At 52.8% G+C, this 24,633-nt stretch overlaps 3 protein-coding genes across 3 annotated transcripts; 2 read left to right on the top strand and 1 right to left on the bottom strand.

The window, feature by feature from the left end:
• The first annotated feature begins 569 nt into the window (after window positions 1–569).
• On the top strand, window positions 570–1,484 carry LOC136787331 (olfactory receptor 14C36-like). The gene has a single exon (XM_066984491.1). It carries the CDS (start codon window positions 570–572, stop codon window positions 1,482–1,484), a length of 915 nt encoding a protein of 304 aa, XP_066840592.1.
• Window positions 1,485–7,013: 5,529 nt separating this feature from the next.
• Window positions 7,014–7,973, top strand: LOC125181658 (olfactory receptor 14C36-like). The gene has a single exon (XM_066984278.1). It carries the CDS (start codon window positions 7,014–7,016, stop codon window positions 7,971–7,973), a length of 960 nt encoding a protein of 319 aa, XP_066840379.1.
• A 5,193-nt stretch (window positions 7,974–13,166) lies between these two features.
• On the bottom strand, window positions 13,167–14,102 carry LOC136787144 (olfactory receptor 14C36-like). The gene has a single exon (XM_066984277.1). It carries the CDS (start codon window positions 14,100–14,102, stop codon window positions 13,167–13,169), a length of 936 nt encoding a protein of 311 aa, XP_066840378.1.
• Between the last annotated feature and the right edge of the window lie 10,531 nt (window positions 14,103–24,633).

Genomic DNA, 24,633 nt, shown 5'->3' with positions numbered 1-24,633 from the left:
GACACCTCCGTTCTAAGGCCATGTCCGTGCTGCTGGACAGCTGTCTGTGGGCAGCTGGAGGGAGGCATCTGCAGCCCTGGCGAAGAGAGAAAAGCTGAGATCCTGCTCATGCACCTGCAGACAAGGTGAGGATTCTGTCCAGCTGCACGGGGACTGGGGCTTTAAGCTGTCTCCATTTATTGGGAAATACACGAGTGTGATCATTGCCCTAAGCAAAAGAAAATCTGCCTTTCTCTACACTGGTTGGAGGTGTTCTTTGCAACAACACTGCAAAGTTCATGGATCTGATAAGTGGACTGAACTTGAGTTTCCCCCATGGTCCTGCTTCCTGCCTGCTTCACGGCAGGAGGGACTCCTCTGGAGCCCACAGCAATCCCTGCTCCCAGTGCCACTCTCAGACAGCATCAGCTGGGACTCGAGTGATAGAGCTGCAGAAATGTTCTCTTGCAAAGAGAGAGGCTCAGGCGTGGGTTGCTCTAAGTTTTGTGATAGGTTTTCCTCAGAGAAGTCTCTTCTAACTTTTTTCTGCCTTATCCTCTTCAACAGACATCTGTGGGCAATGTCAGAAAATGCCCAACAGCAGCTCCATCACCGAGTTCCTCCTCCTGGCATTCGCAGACACGCGGGAGCTGCAGCTCCTGCACTTCGCGCTCTTCCTGGCCATCTACCTGGCTGCCCTCCTGGGCAATGGCCTCATCCTCACAGCCGTAGCCTGCGACCACCGCCTCCACACCCCCATGTACTTCTTCCTCCTCAACCTTGCCCTCCTCGACCTGGGCTGCATCTCCACCACTCTCCCCAAAGCCATGGCCAATTCCCTCTGGGACACCAGGGCCATCTCCTATCAAGGGTGTGCTTCACAAGTCCTGTTTTTCGTCTTCTTCTTTGGTTCAGAGTATTCAATTCTCACCATCATGTCCTATGACCGCTACGTTGCCATCTGCAAGCCCCTGCACTACGGGACCCTCCTGAGCAGCAGAACTTGTGCCCAGATGGCAGCAGCTGCCTGGGGCAGTGGCTTTCTCAATGCTGTCCTGCACACGGCCAATACATTTTCCCTGCCCCTCTGCCAAGGCAATGCTGTGGAGCAGTTCTTCTGTGAAATCCCCCACATCCTCAAGCTCTCTTGCTCAGATGCCTACCTCAGGGAATTCGAGCTACTTGTTTTCAGTTTTTCTTTAGTATTTGGTTGTTTTGTTTTCATTGTGTTATCCTATGTGCAGATCTTCAGGACTGTGCTGAGGATGCCCTCTGAGCAGGGCCGGCACAAAGCCTTTTCCACGTGCCTCCCTCACCTGGCTGTGGTCTCCCTGTTTGTCAATACAGGCATGTTTGCCCACCTGAAGCCCCCCTCCATCTCTTCCCCGTCCCTGGACCTGGTCGTGTCATTTCTGTACTCCGTGGTGCCCCCGGCAGTGAACCCCCTCATCTACAGCATGAGGAACCAGGAGCTCAAGGATGCCTTGAGGAAACTGATGACCTGATATCTTTCAAAAAAAAAAAAAAAAAAAAAAGCCCATTTTCTTCTGCATATGACTCATAATTCATTGCAGGAACAAGGTTATCTTTTTGGTCATTTTTCATACTCTGGAGAGCGTCATCACAAGCTCAGAGCTGTGGGGTGTATGGGTAGGAGGTTCAGCAATAGCTGGCCAGGCCATTGCTCATTGCTCACTTGGGAAATGCTCCCTGGGAGACAGGATTTCCCAGAAGATCAGGGCCTGCTGTATGTGCATGGGAGATGTGGAAAGAGAAACCCAGTGCTGGTGCCAGCAGGCACATCATATGCATGTGGAGAGATGAACATGATGGAGCACAAAGTCCATCAGCTATTCCTACAATTGTCACGAAGGCCAGTTGGGCAGATAGCGTCACAAGACCAAGTAACGTCCCCTGGGAAGCCACCTGAAGGCAGCTCTGGGATGTGCTTCCTTGAACCGCGGTCCCTGTGCCCATTCCTCATGTCCTGGGGTATCTCAGATGAGGGAAGAGCAGGGTGAGGTACTGCAGGGCTGAGGTGCCTCCCAGCCTCTGGCAGTGGCTGCAGGAGCCAGAGGGACACTGCAAATAGTGCATTGCACTGTGCATCGGTGTGCAAGGCAGAGAGTCATATCTCTCAACAGCCCTGTGTGTATGAGGCAAGCTCAGATGTGGACACCTCACAGAGCCCTGCCATTGCCCTGTGTGACTCCAGAAACAACCCCCAGTGTCCCTGTGAGATTTCTGTCACCCCCCTTGCACACGTTCATTGCAGATGCCCCTCTCTGCTATGTCACACTACCCTGCCTTTCTGGACCAGGCCATCAAGCATTTGGATCAGCAAGATTTCTGGGGACTTGGAAAAGGCAGGCATCAAACACATCTTCAGGAAGGGCAAGAAAAAGGATTGGCAGAATTGCAATTGTCACCTCTACCCCTGGGAACGTGGTGGGGAAAGTCCTGCCACAGCCATCTTCAGGGACATGGAGGAAACAAAGGAACTGCTGAAACAGAAGGGGAGGGGAAAGAAGGCATTGTGGTGAACCTGGACTTTAGCAAGGCCTTTGCCATGGTCTCCTGGAGTCTCCCTTTAGCCAGACTGGTGATATTTGGACTGAAGAAGGGGATGATGTTGGGGGAAGGAAGGTGGCTGGTGGCTGTTCCGTTAGTGGAACAAAGTCCCTCAAGGGGTCCCTCAAAAAGGGGCTAGACTTTGCCTAGACTTTTAGCCTAGACATCAGGAAGAGGTTCTTCACCAAAAGGGTGGTTGAACACTGGAACAGGCTCCCCAGTGAAGCAGTCACTGCACCAAGCCTGTCCGAATTTAAGAAGAGATTGGACTGTGCACTTAGGCACATGGTCTAAACTTTTGGGCAGACCTGTGCGGTGCCAGGAGTTGAACTTGATGATCCTTATGGGTCCCTTCCAACTCAGGATATTCTATGATTCTATGAAAGTCTTCCTGCCAGCCAGTTACCAGCAGCACGCTTCAGTCATGGGCACTTGGGCTAACACTGTTGACCCCCTTTTTTATTTTCCTTTATGATGGCATTGAACACATTTCTCAGTCTTGATCTCTTAAACGTGAGTTATTCTTTAATTCAGTGACTTCTTTCCTTGGAGTTCTGCTTGAAGACAGAGGAAGCAGAGGAAGAAGAAAAAAAAAAGTTGGGAAATATATTTTGGTAAATGTTTGCATAAGGCTATTCACAGAAAAAGCGTAATTTGGTTGATTGTACTTGTTCACAGTGCCGTCAATTTAAAAAAAAAAAAAAAGAGAGAGAGAATAAATCAAGAAAATTCATAGAAAAAAAAGCTGGTGGTGCTGCCAAAAAAGACTCTTTCAGCTATTACTTAGAGCCCTTTTATGCACAGGTTTCCATTGTTTCCTAGATCTACTTTTATGGCTGGTTTCAATTCTCTATTCAGAGGTGGCCACTGCCTCCAGGATGCCCTGGGGTAGCCAAGGCACGCAGGTGGGACAAGTGACGCAGGACCTAGGCGAGTACTTATGGAGCACAAGCTGGGGGGCATGAACTGAGGCTGGGCCCCGCAGGAGCTGTACAGGGCTGCTAAGCACAGAATCATAGAAGGGCTTGGGTTGGAAGGGACCTTAAAGATCCTGTGGTTCCATTAGGTTCACATGCACCCAGATCTCAAGCTTGTGCCGCACTGGTGCTGGCCTAGGCCTTTTATTTCAGGTGCAGGCCTTTTCCTGGAGCATATACTGCATTGGTCATGGCACAAAAATGCTGTTTCTACACCAGCAATCTGGAGCCTCCTTCATGTTAGGCCACATTTCAGTGTCCTTCCTGCTGCTTAGATTTTTTTTATCTCATGGACGAACTGGATCACTGAGTATTCTGAAGCCAATTACCATGCTTTGTGTTGTTTTGTTTTGTTTTGTTTTGTTTTTTCCTCTGAAGTACAATCATAAAATCATAAAATGGCTTGAGTTGGAACGGACCTCAAAGATCATCTAGTTCCAATCCCCTTGCCATAGGCAGGGACACCACCCACTAGATCAGGTTGCTCAGGGCCTCATCTAACATGGTCTTGAACATCCCCAAGGAAGAAACATCCACAAACTCTCTAGGCAAACTGTTCCAGTACCTCACCACCCTCTGAGTGAAGAATTTCCTCCTAACCTCTAATCTAAATCTCCCCTCTTTTAGTTTAAAACCATTTCCCCTTGTCTTGGGCTGTGTGCCATCCCTGTTCTCTGCAAGGCTCATGAAGTGGAAGGTCTGACTCCAGAAGGCAGCTGTACCTGAACCAGGGGAATTTCTCTCATGTACAGTAATTATTTCTCCTCCTCCCAGCTACAGTGTTGTGGCCCCAGTGTCATGAACCTCTTCTGCGGTTTTGCCCCATTGCTGGAGCTCTCCTGCAGTGCCACAGTGATACTCATGGTTTTGCTTTCATAATCTGTATTTTGGATCCAATCTTCCTCTTCCAAATCATGCAGTTTTCATGTGTGTGCGTCCTGTGTTGGCAGACCCAAGGCCTTATCGACCTGCTCTTCTGTCCTCATGAGTGTCACTGTTTTCTATGGCACCATCATCACTGTGTGTGAAGTGCATAACAGCGCATAACAGAAGCTACTAATACAATCACCAAGTCAAAAAAAAAAAAGAAAAGAAATCAGTATCTTATTCCCTTCAAGCATTTGTTACAGCATTGTTTTTACAGTAATCATAATATTAATCTTTCCACACAGGAACAGGACATACTCATAGGCATGCATAAAAGTTTCTTTGTAGAGAGAAGAACTTTTGGTCTTCCTCCTCAGAGATTTTAACCAAGCCCTTTCCCAAACCAACACCATTCTCCCGGTCAGCCCTCAGGTTGCTTAGAGGTGGTGTGGGAAGGATGAGAGAGGTGCTGGTGGAGCTGCAGATGTAACCATAAGACCTCTCTCAAAGACCTTGGAAAGGCCAGATAAAGGAGAGACGTTGCTCAGGATTTTGAAAAGGCAGATGTAAAAGGCATCTTCTACAAGAAGGGTAAACACAAGGATGATTAAGCCTAACGAAGGATTAAAATGCCAGCCTTAAACCTAGCCCTCTAACCAAATCTAAACTAAAAGCCTCAAAACTTGTCCTTATCCCAAATCTTGAGCAGGCACCTTGAGCAGAACACCAATCCCTCCCTTGATGCCCTTGCCATTCCCTTAACCCTGGAGGGTGACCTCTAATTCCTAAACATTAACCTGATCATCTAACCCGCAAAGACCTCCACCATGCACACAGCACACCTCATCTTCAACCCCACTCCTACCCCGAACTTCAGCTCTTTGTCCCCTTGTGGGAGGGCAGGGACTGTGAGGTCCTGCAGCAGTCCCATGGCATTGGAAGAGGCGTGTGAGGTGATAGGTATGTGGTCAGATCAGAGGCCACAGGGAGGAGCTGGCTGGGAATGCTGTGATGAGGTCAGGTGTGCCTCAGGATCTGCTGGGCCTGCACGAGGCCCATGGCTGTGAAGGAGGCTGGGAGGTCACTTCTGTCTCTGGAGCAGACGGACCATCAGGAGGAATGTGGCACAGATATGGACTGTAAAGGCCAGAAGCATGCACATGGCATTGAAGATGATGGTGAGGCACCTTCTCTTCTGGTCAGGTGATAGACCACCGGAAGGCTGATGGGATGGGAGCCATGCTTGAGGTATAGTTTGTGAGACCATAGAATCATAGAATGGCTCCTGTTGGATAAGACCAACAGTGCTGGCCCTCAGGGGGACGCTGCAGGAAACTTGCATCCGACTTGGACTTCTTGAGAGATTTCTTCAGTTTGCTCTCAGTGCCTGAGGTTTGTGGGCTCATCACCAAAGCCCCCAGAGGTGTGATTCCAATGCCTTGGGCTGGGCCTCTGGTGCTGAGCTGGGCCGGGTTTCTGGGACAGAGAGCGCTCGTGGCAAGAGGGCCCTGGTGCAGAGAGACAGCTCTGCCCAGGAGCAGCTCCTCTGCACAGCGCAGCAGGGCTGGGGGCTCTGACCGCAGGTAACACACGGAGAGAAGAGAAGGAGAGGGGCTGAAGGCAGTTGGGAGTGGGAGGATGCTGAGAGCTGATTGCAGGAGAAATCTGCACAGCCCTTGACAAGGTAAGTGCCTGGCTGCAGGGCCATGCAGCTGCACGTCCTGGAAGGGTCTCCTCCTGGGTCTTGTTTCTGGGAGGGCAGTGGGCAATGCAGTAGGCTTTGAGAGTCCTGCTGGATTGCACTGCGTGGTGAGGAAGTCTGGCAGAAGCCCCTTGGAGTGTCATAACCTAGCTGCCCCTAGTAAACCAAGAGCAGAGTGGCCAAGCCTGCTCCAGACACTGCAGGGGTGCAGCTGGGATGCTGGGACACCCCAGCTTGCAAATATTCATCTCTGTCCTTGGGGCGTCCTCCTGGTGTGCAGGCTGCTCTCCAGCAGGATGCAGCTCTCTCATGGCATCCTTGTGTTATCCAGGTGCCCGAAGGAGAAGACACCTCCGTGCTAAGGCCATGTCCGTGCTGCTGGATGGCTGTCTGTGGGCAGCTGGAGGGAGGCATCTGCAGCCCTGGCGAAGAGAGAAAAGCTGAGATCCTGCTCATGCACCTGCAGACAAGGTGAGGATTCTGTCCAGCTGCACGGGGACTGGGGCTTTAAGCTGTCTCCATTTATTGGGAAACACAAGAGTGTGATCATTGCCCTAAGCAAAAGAAAATCTGCCTTGCTCTACACTGTGGTTGGAGGTGTTCTTTGCAACAACACTGCAAAGTTCATGGATCTGATAAGTGGACTGAACTTGAGTTTCCCCCGTGGTCCTGCTTCCCGCCTGCTTCACGGCAGGAGGGACTCCTCTGGAGCCCACAGCAATCCCTGCTCCCAGTGCCACTCTCAGACAGCATCAGCTGGGACTCAAGTGACAGAGCTGCAGAAATGTTCTCTTGCAAAGAGAGAGGCTCAGGCGTGGGTTGCTCTAAGATTTGTGATAGGTTTTCCTCAGAGAAGTCTCTTCTAACTTTTTTCTGCCTTATCCTCTTCAACAGACATCTGTGGGCAATGTCAGAAAATGCCCAACAGCAGCTCCATCACCGAGTTCCTCTTGCTGGCATTTGCAGACACGCGGGAGCTGCAGCTCCTGCACTTCGCGCTCTTCCTGGCCATCTACCTGGCTGCCCTCCTGGGCAACGGCCTCATCCTCACCACCGTAGCCTGCGACCACCGCCTCCACACCCCCATGTACTTCTTCCTCCTCAACCTCACCCTCCTTGACCTGGGCTGCCTCTCCACCACTCTCCCCAAAGCCATGGCCAATTCCCTTCATGATACCAGGGCCATTTCCTATGCAGGATGTGTTGCCCAGGTCTTTCTGTTCGTCTTCCTGTTTTCAGCAGAGTATTCTCTTCTCACCATCATGTCCTATGACCGTTATGTTGCCATCTGCAAGCCCCTGCACTATGGGACCCTTCTGGGCAGCAGAGCTTGTGCCCAGATGGCAGCAGCTGCCTGGGGCAGTGGCTTTCTCAATGCTGTCCTGCACACGGCCAATACATTTTCCCTGCCCCTCTGCCAAGGCAATGCTGTGGACCAGTTCTTCTGTGAAATCCCCCAGATCCTCAAGCTCTCCTGTTCACAGTCCTTCCTCAGTGAAGTTTGGGTTCTTGTGGGTAATGTTTTCATCGACTTTGGGTGTTTTGTATTCATTGTGCTCTCCTATGTTCAGATCATCAGGGCCGTGCTGAGGATGCCCTCTGAGCAGGGACGGTACAAAGCCTTCTCCATGTGCCTCCCTCACCTGGCTGTGGTCTCTCTCTTTATCAGCACTGTCATGTTTACCTACCTGAAGCCCCCCTCCATCTCCTCCACATCCCTAGACCTGGTTGTGGCAATTCTGTACTCGGTGGTGCCCCCAGCAGTGAACCCCTTCATCTACAGCATGAGAAACCAGGAGCTGAAAGTTGCACTGAACAAAGTGATTTCATTGGCATTTTTCACTGGTGGTAAACTTCTCATCTGTCTCCACAAATGACTCACAGTATATTCATTGTATATTCAGTACATTCCTGTGTGTTGTATTATTATTATTATTGTTATTATTATATTATATTATTTTTGTTGTTGTTGTTAAGTACCATTGTGATGTTCCTACACACATTTGGCTTCGTCTCATTTCATCTGAAACATCAACCTGCTCTCTTTCTCTGTAGCCCCTATAAGATATGTGTGCCACTGGGACTGAGCTGACTCTCCCATAGTGTCTGTTTGATATCTCGGCTTCTACAGGCAAATGAGATGTTTGCAGTCTCCACGGAGGAAATGTGGACCCAGCGGGCACAGGGAAGGTGGGTCTGGAAAAGGATTCATGTCATCCTCAGGCACAAAGGCATGGCACAAAGCTGCACCAGGGGAGGTTCAGACTGGACATTAGGAAAAATTTCCTTACCATGAGGGTGGTCAGACAGTAAAGACTATCCCCACACCCACAGGGCCCTCAAGCCAGGTGTGTCAGGGCACAGATTCAGTCCAGTTTGTAACATGAACAAAAAGGAGAAACTGCCCAAGAAAGCTACCACCAGCCCCCGCCCCTCACAGTTCCCAGCACCAACCTTCCACCACGGTTTGGGGAGGGCTGCTTGCTGAAATGTGAGCAGTTCCATCCTCCTGCTGGGCTCAGGGCCTGTACCGGGGGAACGGCCAGCCCAGCCTGGTTCCTCTCTGGGCCCAGAGCCCAGCCAGCCCCATGCTGGATTGGCCTCTATGAGAACAGATTTAAGGAAGGGGAAAAAAAACCTGCTCTGAAGCTGCAGCTGGGAGAGAGGAGTGAGAAAATGTCGTGAGAAGCAGTCCTTGGTACGGACACCAAGGTCACTGCAGAAGGAGGGCAGGAGGTGCTCCATGCACCAGAGCAGAAGTTCCCCTGCGGCCTGTGGACAGGCCCCTGGTGGAGCAGGCTGTCCCCCTGCAGCCCATGGGTCCCACATGGAGCAGATCTCCATGCTGCAGCCCGTGGAGAAGCCCTCGGTGGAGCAGGTGGATGTGGCCTGGAGGAGGCTGTGGCCCATGGAGGACCCCTGCCGGAGCAGACTCCAGGCTGGACTGTATCCCATGGAGAGGAGCCCACGCAGGAGCTGGGGGCCTGGGGGGATCAGTTCGGGAACGATGGCATCCATGGGAGGCACCCCATACTGGAGCAGGGGCAGAGGGTGACCATGAAGGAGCGGCAGACACAAAGTGTTATAGACTGACTGCAGCCCCCATTCCCTGTTCCGCTGCACCACTGGGGGGAGGAGGTAGAAGACGGTGGACGGGGGTGAAGGTGGTTTTAGGCCTTTAGTTTCTCACTGCTCTCGTCTGTTAGTAATGCTCAATAACTTACCTGAATCTCTCTATGAAGTCTGTTAAGACCATGACTGAAATATATCAGTCATCTGCCTCTCCCTTAAATCAACCCTGGAGTCCTTTTCCATTTTTTTTCTCCAGCTTTTCCTTTAGAGGGGAACATGCTCAGCCATGTTATTGGCAACATCTTTGAAAGAAGAGACAGGATTTCAGGCAGTGCACTGGGGAGATTCCATTTTATTAAGCAGATGCTAAGAGAGAGTACTGGCATCCAGGTAGACAAAAAATGTCCAGAGAAAAAAAAATAGCAATTTCATACCTCGGGAGAAGTGGGGTGAATAAAACACTTCTTTCTACAAAAGTAATACATGGAAATGACACTGAAGATAAATATAACATCATGGTAATGAAAGTAAGTACCAAGCCTCCAAGGGAAACCAAAGGAAGTCACTTGTGGAGAAAGAGGAGAAATGTATCAATCTTAAGAAAAATCCATGTAATCACTTTCCTGATAGCACGCTTGAGCTCCCTGTTTCTCATGCTGTAGATGAAAGGGTTGAATATCGGGGGCACCACTGAGTACAGAAGTGCCACCACCAGATCCAGGGACGGGGAGGAGAGGGAGGGGGGCTGCAGGTAGGCAAACATGCCAGTGCTGAGAAACAGAAAGACCACAAACAGGTGAGGGAGGCACGTGGAAAAGGCTTTGTGCCGGCCCTGCTCAGAGGGCATCCTCAGCACGGCCCTAAAGATCTGCAAATAGGAGAGTACAATGGAAGCAAAACAACCCAAAACCAGAACACTACTGAATGTGAGAAGCCCAGCTTCCCTGAGGTAGGAGTTAGTGCAGGAGAGCTTGAGGATCTGGGAGATTTCACAGAAGAACTGGTCCACAGCATTGCCTTGGCAGAGGGGCAGGGAAAATGTAATGGCCGTGTGCAGCAGAGCATAGAGAACCCCACTGCCCCAGGCAGCTGCTGCCATCTGGATTTATGGAATTTATGGAAGGCAGGTCCTGCTTGACGAACCTGTTCTCCTATGAAAAGGTGATGCACTTAGTGGATGAGGGAGAGGCTGTGGATGTTGTCTGCCTAAGGTTTAGTAAAGGTTTTGACTCTGTTTCCCAGAGTTAAATCCAATTGGCGGCCAGCCACAAGTGGTGTCCCCCACGGCTCAGCGACAGGACAAGAAGAAATGGCCTCGCGTTGCACCAGGGGAGGTTTAGGTTGGATATTGGGAAAAATGTCTTCCCTGAAAGGGTTGTGATACATTGGAACAGGCTGCCCAGCGATGTGGTGGTGGGGTCATCTCTGGAGGTATTCACAAGACATACAGATGTGGTGCTTAGGGACATGGTTTAGTGGTAGACGTGGCAGTGTTAGGTTAACGGTTGAACTTGATGATCTGAGAGGTCTTTTCCAATCTACATGATTCTGTGGTTCCATGGTTCTAGGAGTCTAACATAGGTCATAATCATTGGAAGGCAGCCACTGCAGTCTGGGAACTCGAGACTACGGCCTGGACAAGACCATAGGCTGTGTGAGGGATTCCTGTGGGCTGGCACCATGCATCCTGGCACACGTTCCAGTGGATTCCTGGAGTTAACTACACTTGAAATGGCCATCGAGACCCCCAAGAAAATCGTTTTGGTCCATGTGTGATAAACTCAGGCTGAAAGACTCAAGAGCAGGTGATTTTGAGTGGCTGTGGCAGAGCCCAGCAGCTTGCCCCAGTCTGGGAATATGTCCCCTTCCATCTAGTGAATTTAAAAGGGATTAATATGAACAGACCCATCAGGTCAATCTGCATAATACGGAGAAGTAATCGTTCTTGTGCTGTAGGTGCAGCAGGCAGGAGGCCTTGGATAGGGCCTCATAAGACTCAAGCAGGTCTAATCTGGTTGATCCATGAACTAAACTAAGACAAACACTGTGAGCAGAGCTAAGGACACCGAGTGGTGCCCTAGCATGAAGGAGGATGCAGAGCACAGCTGTAAGAGGCGTCTTTCTTCTGCCACGACCGACGCAGGTTCGTCTGAAGTGAAAGCCCCAGCCCAGGACCCATGGAGTGAAGGTCCCTGGGCACAACTGCAGAAAGACTTTGCAAGACCTCTGCCAGTGACAGCTTGAAACACCAAATGCATCTTGGCAGTAGTAGGTCCTTTTGGCTCAGGTGCAGATGCCCTCCCTGGCAACACCACCACGGAGGCCACCACTGCAAAGCTGCTGCGTGACACCGACTGCGTGACACCCCGGGGTCCAGAGAGGGGAGAGGGGAAGGGGAGAGGCAGGCCGTGGGGAGGGGGCTGGAGTGAGGTCACTGCCACTGCAGCAGCCTGACTGGCCCTCAGAAGGGCTGGCTGGCAGGCACTATGACATCTTCCCGCGTATCAGAGAGCCCCTGGGCAGAAAGGACGTCACTGCAGAGGGGAGGGCGAGGGGCTGGCAGAGCCCCATCGAGGGGCTGGCTGTGGGTCCCCTCTGCTACAGCCACCTGACGGCGCGGGGCAGGCAGGAGGGCAGGCAGGGCTCGTGGCCGCCTTGCTCAGGACGAGCCCTGGGTGAGCTGGGTGGGAAATCTGTGCCTTAGCTCCAGCAAAAGCTCTTCTCTTTGCTCTTGACTTTTCTCGATAACACCACTTCCAGGTGAGCTCTGCCCTTGGTAAAACCATACCTCCACCTCCACCATAAATTTCTGTTTCGGAGCCTGTCCTTCCTGTCACACCCTGGCAGATCCTCTGTGGCCCCTCTCAGCACCCTGTCCCTGCAGCGTCCCAGCCCCACTGCCCCACACATGCTCCCACAGCCGTGCTGCCAAGGCACCGCACATGGCAGTGCACATTCAGGGCTGGGTCAAGATCCCCCTGTTACAATCCCAATGGCACCCTCAGGGTCCCTTCCTGCCCTGGCCCTCCTGCCTTTGCAGCCTCTTCCAGTCCATGGCCCCTGCCCTGCCCCAGCCACATCCCATGGGGGCCTCTGCAGACAGCCCTGCTCCAGGTCTGCAGGGCTCTGGGCCAGGACAGAGGCCAGCACAGCTGGCCATTCCCCCAGCACAGACCCGGAGCATGGCTCTCCCACCTCCTTGCCCTCTGCCCACCTCCCTGCCCTCATCCCAGTCCAGTGGCAGCAGCCCCAGGGCAGTGCCCACCGCAGGCTGCTGCAGGGCCCTGGGCACTGCCACCACAGCCCCAGCCCCTCAGAAAGGCACAGCAGCTCCTGGGGGCACAGAGGGCTCAGCCGCACAGATGGGACAACCATGGCACAAGCGTACAGAGGTCAGTGTCCCCTGCCGTGTCCCCTGCTCTCTTCTGCAGCACATCCTCAGAGGCCCGCAGCCCCTCTGGGCCATCCCTGGGGGTCCTCAGGCAGCTCCTGCTGCCCCAGGGCCAGGGCAGCCTGCCCCGAGCTGCTGCAGCCAGAAAGGGGTTTGCTATTCCCATTACTTCCTGATCAGCTGAGAGTGGGTCTCAGACAAAGAAGTTGTTGTAGCTTCATTTATTTTGTTTAAATACACAAAGAATCTGGCTCCTCATTTCTGCAAAGCCTCAGGGTCGCACAGTATATCCATCAGGCTGGATGCGGCTCTGGGCAGCGTGCTTTAGTGGTTGGCAACCCTGCCCAGAGCAGAGCGGTTGAAACTACGTGATCTTGAAGGTCCTTTTCAACCCTGGCCATTCTATGATATGTTGGTACTTGAGTACAACAGGATGAAGAACAGCATTGCTTTGTGGAAAACATTATCACATGGGGAAAAAGAAAAAGAAAACCAAACAAATCCCTCCAGAAGTTAAGACAGGATTGCCATGTCATTACATAAACTGTAATTCATCTGAAGAAGAAAAGAAGCACTTTATAGCTGTGGAAAGGCACAATCAGTTTCCTCAACACATCCTTACAAACATCCATGACATCACTTTCCTAATGGCATTCTTGAGCTCCTGGGTCCTCATGCTGTAGATGAGGGGGTTCACTGCTGGGGGCATCACCGAGTACAGGAAAGCCATCACAAGGTCCAGGGATGGAGAGGAAATGGAGGGGGGCTTCAGGTAGGCACACATGCCAGTGCTGAGAAACAGAAAGACCACGGCCAGGTGAGGGAGGCACGTGGAGAAGGCTTTTTGCCGTCCCTGCTCAGAGGGCATCCTCAGCACAGCCTTGAAGATCTGCACATAGGAGAAAAGAATGAAAACAAAACACCCCCAAAACAGAAAACCACTAAATGTGAGAAGCTCAATTTCCCTGAGGTAGGAGTCAGAGCAGGAGAGCTTGAGGATGGAGGGGATTTCACAGAAGAACTGGTCCACAGAATTGCCTTGGCAGAGGGGCAAGGAAAATGTACTGGCCGTGTGCAGGACAGAATTGAGAAAGCCACTGCCCCAGGCAGCTGCTGCCATCTGGGCACAAGCTCTGCTGCCCAGGAGGGTCCCATAGTGCAGGGGCTTGCAGATGGCAACATAGCGGTCATAGGACATGACGGTGAGAAGAAAATACTCTGCTGATATCAAGAAGACAAACAGAAAGACCTGTGCAACACATCCTGCAAAGGAAATAGCCCTGGTGTCCCAGAGGGAATTGGCCATGGCTTTGGGGAGAGTGGTGGAGATGCAGCCCAGGTCAATCAGGGCGAGGTTGAGGAGGAAGAAGTACATGGGGGTGTGGAGGCGGTGGTCGCAGGCTACGGCTGTGAGGATGAGGCCGTTGCCCAGGAGGGCAGCCAGGTAGATGGCCAGGAAGAGCGCAAAGTGCAGGAGCTGCAGCTCCCGCGTGTCTGCGAATGGCAGGAGGAGGAACTTGGTGATGGAGCTGCTGTTGGACATCTGATCCTCCTGGGAATGGGGATCTGCTGCTCTGAATAGGGAGGCCTGTCCAAGGAGGAAAGAGAATTAAATTGTTAGGGTAGACCTCTGTGAGGAAAACCTAGCCTACATTTTTACATTTATTTTTCTTTCTTTTTTTTTTTTTTTTTTTTTTTTTTATAAAAAGCTGCCTCTTCAATTTTGGGAGGACTGGTCCTCTGCTTGATGTCAAAGTGGTGCTCCCTGAGGGTGCTACTGGGGGCAAGAGACTCTGCAGGAGACAGTGCTGACCTATAGCAAGAAGTAAATGGAACATGGGGTGGTCTCAGATGAACTGTGTTTGATGTAACAAGGAGTTTTGGAGTACACTTTCTCAAAATTCACCCAAGTGCAGAGCAGGGCTTTGTGCAGAATGCTTTGGTTTGTTACTTTATATTTGTCCCCCTACACCTGAGGAGTGCATTTAAGGCACAAATCCTTGGCACATTTACTGCCCACCAAGTGAAACCTTGGGCTCCTGGGAGGCAAAGGGACTGTCCCTCAGGGCAGAGTGAGGACAGCTGGTGTGTCCATCACTCCTGGTCTCAGCTGCCCTGTGCAGGCACCTCTGGAGGATGGTCACACTCAGGTGTTCCCCTGAAAAGAACCTGGATGCTGCTGAGAGCAGAGGAATCCAGGTTCAAAGGGCAGATCTCCAAACCCCTCACCCATCTCATCGTACCTGAGGAGGATCTCAGCACCCTGCTTTTCACTACTGACACAGAGGGATCATAGCAGCTGCCCACATACAGCCATCCAGCAGCATTTCTATGGCCTTAGGACTGAAGATTCTTCTCCATGGGGATGCTAGATAACACAGAGCTGCTAGGGAAGAGCTTTGCCCTTGTGCAAGGCAGCCTGCAGCCCAGCAAAAGCCCCAGTGACATTAGGGCTGGAATTCTATGGTGTGAGAAAAAGGAGAGTAGGGGGTGGCTCCAGGGGAGGCATCTGCAGTACAGGGAAGGCAGGGAAGTGCTCAAATCTCCCCTGCCATGGAGTTTCTGGGAGCAGCTCCCTATCACTCCCTGACCAAGGCTCTGCTGCCTGCAGCTGTCCCTGCCTGCAGCTGGGTCTCTGTCCCCACGCCTCCTGCCTGCAGGTCACAGCCCCCATCCCACCCGCCGGGTGCTCAGCTCTGCCCTGCAGACACCTCCTGGCAGCAGGGCTCTGCCCAGGGGCAGCTCGCTGGGGACACGTCCTAGAGACCAGGTCACACAGACCCTGCTGGTACTGCCCATGTGGTGGTGGAGCTTTCTATGGGCTGAGGGGAAGGAAAAGGACGTGGTACAGTCCTTCTAATGCTTGTTGTGAAGGCTTAGGAGAGTCTGACTTCTCTTGGAAATAACGGCATCTATTGCTATTCCCACTGAGCCAAAGAAGACAAAATGGAAAGCTCAGCAGGATCAGGAAAGCTGGGACTGTAGCTGAAATCCCGTGCCTGATCCCTTCTCTTGCAACGTCCCCTTGAATACATCAAGGTTGTGCTGTGGATCTGTGAGCAGCCTGCCCGAGGCAGCAGCCACCCTAGGTGCCTGGGTGCCTGTATATCTTTGCAGGTAGAAAAGGACCTGTGAGAAAGCTCTGACAGGTTCAGCAAAGTTGATGCTGTTGCTTTTGATAGGAAGAGCAGAGGTTGCAGGCATTCTCAGGGCTTGCTCACAAACATACTGATCATAAAAGTTACAGTTCAGGAGTCTCGGCAATATGCTCATAATTGCTCACAACTGACAAAATTGCTCAGGTCTCCTTTTCCATTTCTCCCTGTTCCCACCCCTCCCGTCCCTCCCCCGGTCAAGTAGAGTAGGTAACTGAAAATACGGTAGAAAATCCCTGTTTTTCCTTTCTTCTGAAAAAAATGCTTGGGAAATGCCCTTGCAGTGCTGTGGATCTGTGAGCAGGCTGCCCCAGGCAGCAGCCTCCCACCAGCAGCAGGACCCTGCCCTGCCGGGGGGGCTCCTTCCACCCGCAGCTTCTCCCCACAGCGCCCTGGGCAGCTCCCCGGGCAGGCTGAGTGCTGAGCCTGGCAGGCGGCAGAGGCCCTGCCCCGGCACACAGCCCCTGGGGCACAGCAGGGACCCTGCTCTACACCACAGCCCTGGGCACCCCTGCCTGCACCCGCGGCTTCTCCTTCCTCCAGGAGCTGCGGCTGCATTGCCCTCCAGCCAGAGACTTACCGGGGTCAGGGCTGGCAAGTGTTCTCCCCCAGCGAGCTCTGTGCATCCTGCCACTTCTGCCTGCCTTTACCCACTCTGTCTCTGCAGGCAGTGCCCCCAGCCCTGCTGCGCTGGGCACAGGAGCTGCTCCTGGGCAGAGCTGGCTCTCTGCAGCGCTGCCCGCTTGCCAGGAGCTCCCCTTGGGCCCAGGAGCCCGGCCCAGCTCAGCAGCACAGGCCCAGCCCAAGGCCTCCCTTGCTCTGCCCCCCACCAGGCTCCCTGCCCATGGCCCTGGGGCTGCAGGGGAACCTGCTGGGAAACAGCCTGAAGGGATCTCTGGGGTTCCCTCTCTCACCTGGGCATACACACTTCCTGGGGGTATGCTCATTTCTCCTTGCAGAAAACCAATTAAGTGGAACGATCACATCTCCTTGTCCCAGTATCAGTTTGGACATGAAGTCATGGTCAGGGACTGATCTCCTTCATCCCCATTTGAGGAAGGAATTCAGCAGAGTCAGTCGAGGCATCTCATGCTGGTTGTTATTCCTGGGGCTGGAAGGGGTCTCAGCTCCCTCCCATGTCTGCCACAGGCCCGCAGGACCTGGGATTCCTCTGGCGTCAGTTCAGGTGTCCACAACATAGGCAGCTTAATGCGAATTACTGAGCCACAATAGCTCCTTAGTGGAGATGGAGGACAGGCAGGAGCTGTTCAGATGCAAACATCTGGTGAAATTTGAGGTTGATCCCCTGGGAGTGTGGTGGAGGCATTCCTTTGGGTAACTGAAATGGCAGCAGATGGGCTTCCCTCCCTCCCCTGGCACACACACTTCTTCACACCAGGGTCTTTTCTCCTAGCAGAAAGTGAATTAGCTGTAATAATAACTTCTTCATGTCCCAGTATCAGTTAGGACATGAAGTCATGGTCAGGGACTGATCTCCTTCATCCCCCCTTAAGGCAGAGATCCAGCAGAGTCAGTTAAAGCATCTCATTCAGGATTTTAGTCCTGTGGATAGAAGGGTGCTCATCTCACTCCCATGCCTGCCCCAGACCCACAGGAACTGGGATTCCTCTGCCCTCCCTTTAATGTACACCACATGGGCACCTGAAGGTGAGCTCCTTGTCTCAGCTCCAGCATCATTAATGGAGATGGAGGAAATCAGGGGGCTGCAAACACCTGGTGACATGTCAGGGGGCAGAGGGATGTGCAGGTATCTACCCTGCTCTACCCTGAGGGACAGGGCAATAATATTGCCCTGGAGGAATCCCACTGAGGCTGGTGGGGAATGCCTCTGGCCAGCTGAAGTGACAGCAAATGCACACATTTAGGACAACTAAACCTGTCCCTCCTCAGTAGGCTCAGGGCAGCCTGTAGAGGTATCCACCTGACCCAGTGGAGAACTGTGCCACAGGGAGACCTGAGTCTCTCTCTCCCTCTTCTCCATCTGGTTTTCCCTCCATCTCCAGTGACTGTAACGGCACTTGTCTCACGGACATCCCTACATTGCCTAACCTCGTTCAGGGCAGCTGCTCCATGTAATAGCCAATTCCAGGCCTGCAGTGCTACCTGAGATGCCAGCGCTGCCCAGCACCGCTGGAGCATGCAGCTGACACGGGCAGCACAGGACCCACAGGACAGCTCTGGCCATTCATAGCTGGTACTTAACGGGAACCCCGATGGCATCTCTGACAGATCTGGTGCTTATGAGCAAGTGGCCGCTTCCCAGGGCTGCAGCAAGCCAAGGTCTGTCCCTCCTCTATCCAGCAGAGGCAGGCAGTGCATGGATATGAGGCACATCACACCGGGGTTTCCACTTGTGTTTGCAAACACTGCTGCTGCTTCTCACCCCCATCCTTCACTCAGTCAAGACACAGCCCAGTGATTTTTTCTGTGTCCCTGGATCACAGGATGCCCATAGCCAAGGACTTTGGCAGCAGCCCCTTCTCCTGCCTGGAGATCAGCCCCAGCTCCAGCACTGGCCCTCAGGGCTGCACCAACACCACAAAAGGACCTCTGCTGTCAGGGCAGCACAGCCCAGGCCTGTTGCCTTCTGGCCTCAGGAACACCAGGGCGTGCTCTGCTTCGGGCCCCTCATTTCATCCTTCCATGGCCATCTGCCATCCACGGCAGCATGTCTCTGCTGTGAAGCATGCCCATGCTTGGGCACAAGATCTGGGACAAGGCTGAGTTTGGCCCTTGTGCCACAGCTGAGGTGCTGCAGCCCAGATGTGCCCCAATGCCCTCAGCGTGGGGCACAGGCAGGAGGAGCTGGATCCCCGCCTGCTGTCACAGGGCTGGGACATGGATGGAAGAGCTGCTGAGGTGTGGGGGGACAGGTCCCTCAGCTTGGGGGGCTGTGCTGGATGGGTGCAGATTCTTCAGACGAGACAGGTGGGGATGATCAACAGTGATTACGTTTGCCATTCCCTCTTGTACCACCTCTGCCTCCTGCATGGCAGACCAGGGGATGTTGCTGAGGCCTTCTCAGAGCACAGAGCCTTGTGGGATGTCCAGGGAGGAAGGCCCTGGCATGCACTGCAATTCCATCCATATAACACATCCTACTTCTCCAAGTGAGGGACATGCAGTGAAAAGGAGTTCGGGCGTGGTGAGGGGCTGCTGCATCCCAGGTGCCTTCACTCCCATCTTTTGAAAAAAGCCCAGGCCTAGGACAAGCCTCAAACCCCACCTTCCTGGAAGGGCTTCCAAGATCAGAGGTGTGTTGGGGCAGGAACACAGCGGTGACTTCGCCAGCGCTCCACTTCCTATATCCAATGGCCTTTGTCACCATTTGGAGATGTTCCTGGTGGATTTGTCAGGATCCTGTGGAAAAGAACTGGGCAGAAGGGAGGCGACAGTTTCTCAGGACAAGAAGGGAAATCTCTCGTCTCTCTCCCGACCTGCGCCATCTCCTTGCTGGTGACATCACAGGCCTTCAAATGACACGTTGTCCTGGTTCCAGTTAGGACAGAGTTAATTTTCCCTCATAGTAGCTGGTAGGGTGCTATGTTTTGGATTAGGATGAGAAGAGCGCTGATAACATGCTGATGTTTTAATTGTTGCAGAGCATGTTTTACACCAGGCCAAGGACTTTTCGGCTTCTCGCTCTGTCCTGCCAGCGAGCAGGCTGGGGGTGCAGCAGGAGCTGGGAGGGGACAGACCCAGGACAGCTGACCCAAACTGGCCAAAGGGGTATTCCATACCATCTGACGTCATGCTAAACAATATATAGGGGTGGCTGGCCGGGGTGGGGTGCCGGCTGCTCGGGGATAGGCTGGGCATCGGTCAGCGGGTGGTGAGCAATTGCGTTGTGCATCACTTGTTTTCTTACACATTATTATTATTAATACTATTATCATTATCACTATTATTATTATTATTGTTATTATTATATTCCTGTCTTAATAAACTGTCTTTATCTCAACTCACCGGCTTCACTTTCCCGTTTCTCTCCCCCATCCCAGAGAGGGAGGGGGGAGGGTGAGCGAACGGCTGTGTGGTGTTTAGCTGCCAGCCGGGTTAAACCACAACACACGTGCTGATGTCACAGGGGGATGGATGCACTGCATCACCAGGATATCTTCACTGGAGCAGCGCCAGTGCCGGCACTTCCCTGCAAGGCCTGGTCCCTGCTGGGCACTGCTTGGGTGCTCCCCACTGCTGTCCTTCTGTGGCCAGGTGTGGGCTCAGCAGGCAGCAAGGTTGCACTGGGCGACCCTCGCTGACGGGTGGAGGAGCAAGGGCACCTTGCAGAGGAGCTGTGGCTGAGGAGCCAGGGCGGGCATCCCTTGTCGTGAGCTGAGGGCCAGCAGCAAGCGAGATGGAGGGTTGCTGGAGTGCGACCATCACCTCCGACCTGACTTCCATGTTCCCAGTGCTCCTGCAGCTCTCCTCCAAAGGTGAGGGTGTCAGGAGCCCCTTCCCAAGGGGTGGCCCAGGGGCTGTCAGCTGTCCAGAGCTTCATGTCCAGGGCTTTGGGAGGAGGCTGGATAGGGCTGATGGCTGCTGCAAGAGTCCTGCCTGAGGGTCCTTCTGGGTCCGGGGACAATGTGGCAGTCAGGATTCCTGGGTCCTGAGGCTGGGGCTGCCCTGAAACCCAGGGCTCCTCTGGGCATGGCTCAGACTTCTCCTGATGGGGACAATCCAGGGCCAGGTTCCCCTGGGAGCTGGTGCCTCTTTGGAATCTGTCTCTGGGAGGAAAGACCTCTGGTGTCCCAGAGACTTCTGTGGCCTGCAGCTCCCCCAGGCCTCTCAGGGATGTGCCAGAAATGCCTGTGTTGGAAATCAAGCCTTCCTCTTCCCTTCAGGGAAACCTCTGTTCCTTCTCTTCTGTGCAGCCAGGCTGGCAGAGCATGTCTTGGGTGTTGAGATGCCATCCCTGGGTGGCCACAGTCCTGGTGCTGAAGCCTTTCCATGTCCATTACTGTGGTGGTGTTATCCAGCTACGCAGGTGAACTCCACGGCAACTGTGCTTTCACTTCCAACCTACAAGGAAAAGGGGGAGAAAATATGATGACAAGAGCTCAGGGGTTGGGGTAGAGCACGAGGTCACCCACCAAATACCGTCATGGGCATCAATTATCATCACCGGCAAGACAGACTTAGCATAGGCAGATTAATAGAATTTATTGCCTATTACCAGTGGACTACAACCATCAGGAACCACAAGCAAACTAAAAACACCATTCCCCCCATCCAGCCTCTTGTAACTCCTTCCCCTGAGTGGTGCAGGGGAATGGGGATTGCAGTCAGTCCATGACACTTGTCTCCACCGCTCCTTGACAATCCATCTCTGCCCTCTCTGGGTCTCTCCTGCAGGATGCCCTCCTTCCTGAATGGGTCCTGCGTGGGGCCCAAAGGGTTGAGATAATAACAGATATGACCAGATCATGTTAAAATAAAATGGTTACAAGCATTATATCTGCTTCATAGCTGCTGACCACAAGGTGTATTTTTTTATTTATTTTTTAATCTCGGTGCAGTAGTTGTGTTTCGCCTCAGAATTCTGTTAGATAGCACATTACGTACTCGGTGTATTCCCTGTTGTGCTGGGGGCTTTCTGGGGGCTGGTTTATGGTTATTAGTTTACTCTACTGGGTAACGCTACCTTATGTTATGATGAAATTGCTGGTCATGAGACTAACCTGGTAGTTGTACTCAGCATTGCTGTCACCTCCATACTTGAGGAACCTTCTCTCGGAAACTGTTCATAATTAACAGTCTTTACCTTTTCTCCTTGGGGAGACACCTATGGGAGGGATGAGGGGGGACACTTCTTCTCCCCAATTCTTCCCTTTCTCTTTCTCCTTCACCTCCCCCTTTCTCCTCCAGGCTAGGTACAATAGTTCTTCAAAACTTTCAATATCCTTGGGATGTTCAAACCAACTTCTTCTTATTCTTATTTCTCCTGAATGTGTTTCAGGTTTTGTTTAAGGTTAGGGTAACCTATTTCTAGAATGCCACACAGGGATGTGCCTTGAGGCAGGATAATTATGAGTGGCAGGGAGTGTGGGAGGATATGGGCGGGCACCTGGAACTGTGGGCACCTGCAATGCCTTGGAACGTCACCCCTGAACAAGTGCAGAAACCTAAAAAAATGTCAGAATGCTTGAAAAAGGAGTGTCATCACCCTGGCAATTCCAAAGAGACAGAAATCACTGCAATGTGCTGGGGCTTGGCCTTTGCTTACTGAGTTGCAATCTACACAACTCCAATCCCTGTGACTGGGCCACAAAACCAACCTGTGCCTGTATCAGTCATACGTATACGTGAGAAAAAAACACCTTGTTTAGCAAGGAAAGAAGCTCCTACTCATAGAGGGAAGGAGGAAGAAGAAGATGAGGCAGGCTACTACTCCCAAGTAGGGCAATCAGAGGAACACGTGGATGAAGAGTGAGATATCATAAAATCATCAGTAAGCACCTGATCACTGTTCCTTGGGGAGCTGTGAGATGTGCGAAAAGATTTCAGCCATCATCTAGGCCAGCACATTGTCACCTGGCTGTTCCGATACCGGGATACCAAGGCCAGTAGCCTGGAATTAGAGGGCAGGGAAGCCAAGCAGCAGGGATCCCTCCCCAGGGAAGGGGGCATTGACAAAGCAGTTGGAAAGGGGGCACAAAGCCTCACTCTCTTGAGGCAACTCCTGTCAGGTGTAAAGGAAAGGTATCCCTTCAAGGAAGATGTTGTATGTCACCCAGGCAAATGGACCACCAGGGAGAGAGGCAGCCTGTATCTGATGGAATTGGCCATGCTGGAGGTGATTTATGGTGATTTATGCACATTAAACAGTTTTCTGCCTTGCCTGGTCCCTCACAGGATCCTTCAGTTGTGGGGTTGCTCAGGGTCGAAGTGCCAGTAGCAATCCAAATGGTGCACCAGTGGCAATATGGCACTATCCGAGACTCCCTGATTACCACATATACGCTGATTCATCAACTGGAGAGCCAAGGACTGATCAGCAAAATTTGTTCAACCTTTAATAATCCCATAGGGTCAGTGCAAATGTCTAATGGAGAGCTGCAACTAACAGTGGAGTACTGTGTCTAGAATGAAGTCACACCAAATTCAGTAGGTCATCTATAGTCTTCTCTCCTTACACTCTTAGCTCTAAGAGCAGTTAAATGATCCCTTACAGTATCTGAATGCTGCTGTCCGATACCTTCCTGGGATCATAAGGAACCAGTACCTCCAGGCCAGAACACTCTCCCTGTACCCGTGGATGCACGCCCTAAGGTCCCATGAACTGTTACGGGTGTAGTTTGCAAAGTAACCACTGATTTTGTCCCCACCCACCTGTTGTACCCCTGCAGAGTCCTGCCTCAAGGCACAAAGGGCAGGGAGACCTTGCTGGTGAGAGCTGAGGCCCTGTGGAGATGTCTGAGACACAACAGCCATTACAGCCATGGGGCATGTAGAAGACGAAGAAAATGGTTTAGCTCTCCCTGTGACACATGACTCCTTTTGCTCTGCTGACAGCCTCTGCAGGCTGCCCTGCACATAAGGAGTAGGGACAGGTTCAGTTGTCCTACATGTGGCATCTGCTGCCATTTCAGTTACCCAAAGGAATGACTCCACCACACTCCCAGGGGATCAACCTCAAATTTCACCAGATGTTTGCATCTGAACAGCTCCTGCCTGTCCTCCATCTCCACTAAGGAGCTATTGTGGCTCAGTAATTCGCATTAAGGTGCCTATGTTGTGGACACCTGAACTGAGGCCAGAGGAATCCAGGGTCCTGTGAATCTGTGGCAGACATGGGAGGGAGCTGAGACCCCTTCCAACCCCAGGAATAACAAGCAGCATGAGATGCCTCGACTGACTCTGCTGACTTCCTTCCTTAAGGGGGGATGAAGAAGATCAGTCCCTGACCATGACTTCATGTCCTAACTGATACTGGGACATGAAGAAGTTATTCTTACAGCTAATTCACTTTCTCCTAGGAGAAATGAACATGCTAGCAAGAAGTGTGTGTGCCCAGGGGAGGGAGGGAAAGCTAGGGATCCCTTCAGGCTGTTTCCCAGCAGGTTCCCCTGCAGCCCCAGGGCCATGGGCAGGGAGCCTGGTGGGGGGCAGAGTAAGGGAGGCCTTGGGCTGGGCCTGTGCTGCTGAGCTGGGCCGGGCTCCTGGGCCCAAGGGGAGCTCCTGGCAAGCGGGCAGCGCTGCAGAGAGCCAGCTCTGCCCAGGAGCAGCTCCTGTGCCCAGCGCAGCAGGGCTGGGGGCACTGCCTGCAGAGACAGAGTGGGTAAAGGCAGGCAGAAGTGGCAGGATGCACAGAGCTCGCTGGGGGAGAACACTTGCCAGCCCTGACCCCGGTAAGTCTCTGGCTGGAGGGCAATGCAGCCGCAGCTCCTGGAGGAAGGAGAAGCCGCGGGTGCAGGCAGGGGTGCCCAGGGCTGTGGTGCAGAGCAGGGTCCCTGCTGTGCCCCAGGGGCTGTGTGTCGGGGCAGGGCCTCTGCCGCCTGCCAGGCTCAGCACTCAGCCTGCGCGGGGAGCTGCCCAGGGCGCTGCGGGGAGAAGCTGCGGGTGGAAGGAGCCCCCCCCGGGCAGGGCAGGGTCCTGCTGCTGGCGGGAGGCTGCTGCCTGGGGCAGCCTGCTCACAGATCCACAGCACAACCCAAGGGGGTTTCCTGACCCTTGGTTGTATCCAAGGGGACTTTTCATGAGGAATTTCAAGACAGGAATTTTCTGCTTTGTTTTCACTTTCCAACACTTATGGGATGGAGAGAGGTTGCAGAATGAAATGGAAAAGTAACTGTGAGGTTTGAACACATCTCTGGGATTCCTGAACTGTAACTATGATCATCGGAAGGTTTTTGAGGGGGCTGATAAATTGCCTTCAGCCTCCATTTTGTTCATGGA

The sequence above is a fragment of the Anser cygnoides genome, chromosome 28 (assembly GCF_040182565.1).
Source record: "Anser cygnoides isolate HZ-2024a breed goose chromosome 28, Taihu_goose_T2T_genome, whole genome shotgun sequence".
Taxonomy (NCBI): domain Eukaryota; kingdom Metazoa; phylum Chordata; class Aves; order Anseriformes; family Anatidae; genus Anser; species Anser cygnoides.
The sequence above is the reverse complement of the archived record's forward strand: the minus strand, read 5'-3'. Positions and strand labels throughout refer to the sequence as shown.